Genomic DNA, 5,269 nt, shown 5'->3' with positions numbered 1-5,269 from the left:
ATTCTAGTCGACCGCCTCCGGGCACCGAGATGTAGGGCTTTTACTTCCTCCGAGAAGGGCCTGAACTCGTAAATCTTGCGTGCACAACCTCATCGTAGCTAGGATCTTGCCTCCTCCTACATACCCCCTATTCTACTGTCAGACTTAGAACCACGACAACCACCTCTATGCAACTAACTCAGAAATTGTTGCTCAGTCACGAAAGCCAAAACTTACGACAAGATGGAGTAAGGACTGTCATCCAAATCTTATGACGAAGTTTAAAGTATTTTTGTAAATTGCTCCAGTGTTGACATCCATCTCATAGGTTATGTTCCAAGCAAAAACACACAAAAATTAGCAGAAATCAGCATAGATGAACACCAGTATTTTTATGTGGAAACCCCCAAGTTGGGGGGGGGGCCACGGGCTGAAGCCACCCAAATCTTTTTCCACTATAACCAATTGGTGGGATACAACATGTTCTTCTCCAGATAGCACTAGAGCCTCTCATAGATCAAGAACTGACAACCTTAGATGACCACAATAAAATTTGGGATTCAAGAGATAGAGATTGGAACAATCCCACCAAACATGATGGAATCACAACTTGAAGGAGACAAGGTAGTGGATATGAACCATCACTATCTTCCTTCAATATTTCTCTCCTTTCTCTCTTGGGTTCTCTTATTTTTCTCCAATGAAGTCTAACCCAACTTTTGTCACTTGTGTTGGTGGCTACTGAATGGAGGGATAGACATCCCCTTCCCTCACCTCCAAAGACCAATAGGTCACAACCCTGATTGGTAGTGGCCTTTGCCACATGTTTGGGTTGGCTAAAGGCTTCATTTTTGTCATCTCCTCATAGCCCACATAAGGAGAATATCCCAACAAACCCTCCCTCCGACTCATGAGGGAGTCACTGCCAAATGTGCTAACTTGCATCATGCATGTAGCTTGATATCTTAGTCATCATATCTGAATAGTTCTTGTCGGTATGGATTTTCTCATGTTATAGCAACTTGGGACTCGCAACATCTCGAATCCAATGATGCCTCACATCAATGTGCTTGGTTTGAGAGTGCTAGCTTGAATTCTTGGAAATATGAATAGTACTCTAACTTTAAAAAAGCATGACATACTTTTCTTCCTTCATGCCTAGTTCTTGCAAGACGTTCCTCATCCACAAAACTTCCTTGCCACCATCAACTATGGTGATGTACTCGGATTTTGTAGTTTATGTCGAAACAACATCTCTGAAATCTTGATTGCCATGACACTGCTTCCCCTGCATAAGTCATTAGGTACCCAAATGTTGACTTCCTACAATCTCTGTCACTAGCATAATATAAATCTATATAGCCCCGCAATACAGGATCACCGCTTCTAAATCATAAACATGATGTAGAAGTCTTTTTGAGATACATGAGAATCCACTTTACTGCTTCTCATTGAGCTTTACCTGAATTTGTCATGAACAAGCTAACAATTCCAACTTCAGAGGCAATATCATGCCTAGTGCACACCATGTCATACATCAAACTGCCCACAGAAAATTGGTATGGTACTTTACTCATCTGTTGTATTCTCCTTGCTTGTAGGACATTGTTCAGGATTTAATTTGTGGTAGCCTGCAAGCGGAGAGATAACAGATTTTGCGTCCTTCATATTGAACCTTTGAAGTACCTTCTCAATGTAACTTCCTTGTGAGAGACCAAGGAACTTTTTCATATATCACAGGAAATCTTCATATCAAGTGTTTGCTTAGCTGGTCCTAAATCCTTGATCATAAATTATTACTCAATGCCTTCTTGAGGCGAGCAATTCTTTGTGCCATTTCCAATAATCAGCATATCATCAACATACAGCAAGAGAATGATGAAATCACCCTCGACGTACCTCTTCGTGAACACACAATGATTATGTTATACTTTATGGTAACCAGGCCCAATCATAAAAGACTCACACTTCTTGTACCACTATAGAGGAGCTTGCTTCAAGCCTTACAAGCTCTTCTTCAGTTTGCAAACTAAGTGCTCATTGTATGCAACCATGAATCCTTCTGGCTACTCCTTGTATATCTCCTTGTCTAGGCCACCATGCAAGAACGCAGTCTTCACGTCGAGTATTTCAATTTCCATGTCCTTGATGGCTGCCATGCCAAGAATAACTCACATCGGAAACATCTTGACCACTGGAGAGAATATCTCATCATAACCATTGGCCTTTTTTACTGAAAAGTTTCACAACCAATCTAGCCTTGTACCTTGGATGTGAAGTGTAATCTTCATTCTTCACTCTGTACACCCATCCGCTCTTGAGTGTGTTCTTGCCCTTTGGTAGATTCACCAAATCAAAGGTATCCTTCTCATACAAGGATTTCATCTCATTGAACATGGCCTCCAACCATTCATTCTCACAGGGTGTCGCTCATCATCTCCTGCTTTCACCAAACTTCAGGTTGTGTCGGTTGTGTCTACGTTGCTCGAACTCTAGGTTGGTTCTACAATTGGGGCGGAAGCATGCATATGGAGCCCTCGCACTACATCCCGCTCGTCACCTCTGCCTATGGTGTCGACTGCCTTTGGTACCGTAGTCATAGCCGGGCCATGACTCCAATGCTACAGATTATGCATGAGTTGTGGGAGTTATGTGGCGAGCCTACTTTGTCTTTTTCCATGGTGCTTTCTAAGGAGATGGACCTTGCTAGTGGCCTTGGCGATGACCATTACACCCTCACCACCTCCGTTGGAGCCCAATTTCGAGGCGCTTTTTATGAAAGAGCTTTACAACTTGCTTGCCTGCTTGGAGTCGATAGCCCTGGATCTGGCTAGGTGATTGTGCGCCTTGTAACGGTGGAGGCTACTACGGGAAAAATCAAGAAAGTGGAGAAGTCTCTCACTAGTAAAGGCAAAAAGAGCGGGACAATAGGAATGGCGTCTGCAGCTGCTTAATGGATGATTCTCGGTCTCTTTGCCCGACCTCATAGATTTACTTGTCCTCGTTGATTTGGTGGTGTCCATGTTGATGTATAAATCCCCACCCCCCCCCCCCCCCCCCCAATCAGTTCTACATGGTATGAGAGCCAGAAGGTCTTGAGTTCAAGACCCGGCTGGCGCAATTTTAAAACCCTTTTTTGGTCCACGTTTAGACCTAAGGGAGCCACATGTGAGGGGGGTGTTGACATATAAATGCAAACCCCATATTTCCACGTTGGCTTAAACTTTTGGGTGAAATGGCTGGTGCATGCAGTTCTATAGTTTGTTGTCTTAAATCAAGGTGCCTTCGTTGAGGGTCTCTTTATGATTTAGAAGTGTGATGAATCATGGTTGTTGCGCGTTATGCATGTTAGTGAGGTTGGCCATGTGGTCATGGGGTTTCTCGCTTTGCGAGTAGTCTGCATGTGGTCTATACATGTACATGTATCGGTTTTTGCCCAGTTCTCACTAATTAACTGGGTAATTCTCTTCTTCTTAATTAACCAACAAGGCAAATCTTTTGCCTCTATTTCAAAAAAAAAGACAAGATCAACTCAGGGGATAATGGTCATTTCATCATGTTTTTGCACTAGCCACAGCTGCAACAGCACAACTACCAAATAACCGCATCTCAACCTATTGCAACTGCAATTGTGTAAGTTGGAGCCCAAACAAACACGACCTTTTAAAGGGAGAGACTTATTACATTGAAATATCCTACTGCTAGTTAGAGATCTCAAAAAGGAGCCAATTGACTTCATTATTTCGGTCTCTTGGGAACCAACAAAATTGGCATAGTTATCATTCTTTTCTTTCAACATCTGGATGTTTAGATAATTGAAGAATCACCTGACACTTGACACCACCTACCTGGTGAACTGGTTTCATGTGCAATACCACCACCATCGATCACCACACGTTTCATGTGCATCCCTAAACCAATCCCTTGAAACAGGATGTATGCATACTGCATGCACTTCTTCTCTCAGTCGATATCTCAGTCGGTGCTATATTTGTGAGATCTTGCGTGAAAATTTACACATTGTTTTAGTTTTTCTTTCTTATCACTTGACTGTGACTTGATTAAATCTCAGACGACTCAGACCTAGCCATACCCTTTATTTCACCGACACACATTAATTTGTTCATTGCTCACAACACTAGACCTCGATTAATCTTTAACGAGGAGCAACAAACTACTTGGTCTGATGAGGCGATGCGCATCGAATGATAAAATTACAGTCATGTAGGGTTAGACGCATGCATGTTGCTCTCCTTCATTTTGGATTTTATTCCGCACAAAATTGAGTCGTTCTCACTCTCGATAGTATGTTGTACTCCCTCTGTCTTTAAATATAAGTTTCTTCTAGAGATTCTAATATGAAGTATATACAAAGCAAAATGAGTGAATCTGTCCTCTAAAATACGTCTATATATATATATATAAAGACATATATATATAAAGACTTACATTTAGAAATGCTTTGATCTTAGCCAGTTCATGCTATCTTCGTGTCGCGTGCAAGACCCGTGCGTCAAACTAACCATGTAACAGACTCACATGTGGTTGCACCGAGACCCGCCTTGAGTATAAATACATGATCAGCGATCATCTCTAGACCCACCCAAGATTCACAAGCCAAGCTCACTACTCCTACGTGCTACGTGCTTAACCATTCCGATCGAAGCCAAGCGCAATGGCGTCCTCCAGCAAGGCCTGCGCCGCCGCCCTCCTTCTGCTGCTGGCCCTCGCGGTGGCCACGGCGGCCGGCGCGTCGAAGCGGAGCATCGCGTCGGAGGCCAACCCGAGGCCGGTGGGGAAGGTCATCGTGACGGAGCCCCCGGTCCCGACGTCGGCGCCGGCCAGCGCCGCGAAGTGGAGCATCGCGTCGGAGGCCAACCCAAGGCCGGTGGGGAAGGTCATCGTGACGGAGCCCCCGGTCCCGACGTCAGCGCCGGCCAGCGCGGCGAAGCGGAGCATCGCGTCAGAGGCCAACCCGAGGCCGGTGGCGAAGGTCATCGTGACGGAGCCCCCCGTCCCGACGTCGGCGGTGGTGGGCGTGTCGGCGACGTGCATGGGGTCGCTGCTGGAGCTGAGCCCGTGCCTGGCCTTCTTCAGGGACGCGGGCACGTCCAAGGCGCCCGCGGGGTGCTGCAAGGGCCTAGGCACCATCGTCCGAGACCAGCCCGCGTGCCTGTGCCACATCTTCAACCGCACCCTAGAGCGGGCCATCGGCGTTGACATCCCCGTCGACCGCGCGCTCGCCCTCATGGGCGACGTCTGCGGCCTCACGCTGCCGCAGGACCTCCTG

General features: G+C 45.9%; 1 protein-coding gene across 1 annotated transcript; it reads left to right on the top strand.

Annotated features, from left to right (window-relative positions):
• Nucleotides 1-4,614: 4,614 nt before the first annotated feature.
• LOC125530752 lies at nt 4,615-5,266 on the top strand (the record flags this gene model as incomplete). Its single annotated transcript, XM_048695152.1, has 1 exon — nt 4,615-5,266. A coding segment is annotated over exon 1 (612 nt), but the record flags the coding sequence as incomplete, so codon positions are not given.
• Between the last annotated feature and the right edge of the window lie 3 nt (nt 5,267-5,269).

Source organism: Triticum urartu, unplaced genomic scaffold (genome assembly GCF_003073215.2).
Source record: "Triticum urartu cultivar G1812 unplaced genomic scaffold, Tu2.1 TuUngrouped_contig_6535, whole genome shotgun sequence".
In the NCBI taxonomy this organism is placed as follows: domain Eukaryota; kingdom Viridiplantae; phylum Streptophyta; class Magnoliopsida; order Poales; family Poaceae; genus Triticum; species Triticum urartu.
The sequence above is the reverse complement of the archived record's forward strand: the minus strand, read 5'-3'. Positions and strand labels throughout refer to the sequence as shown.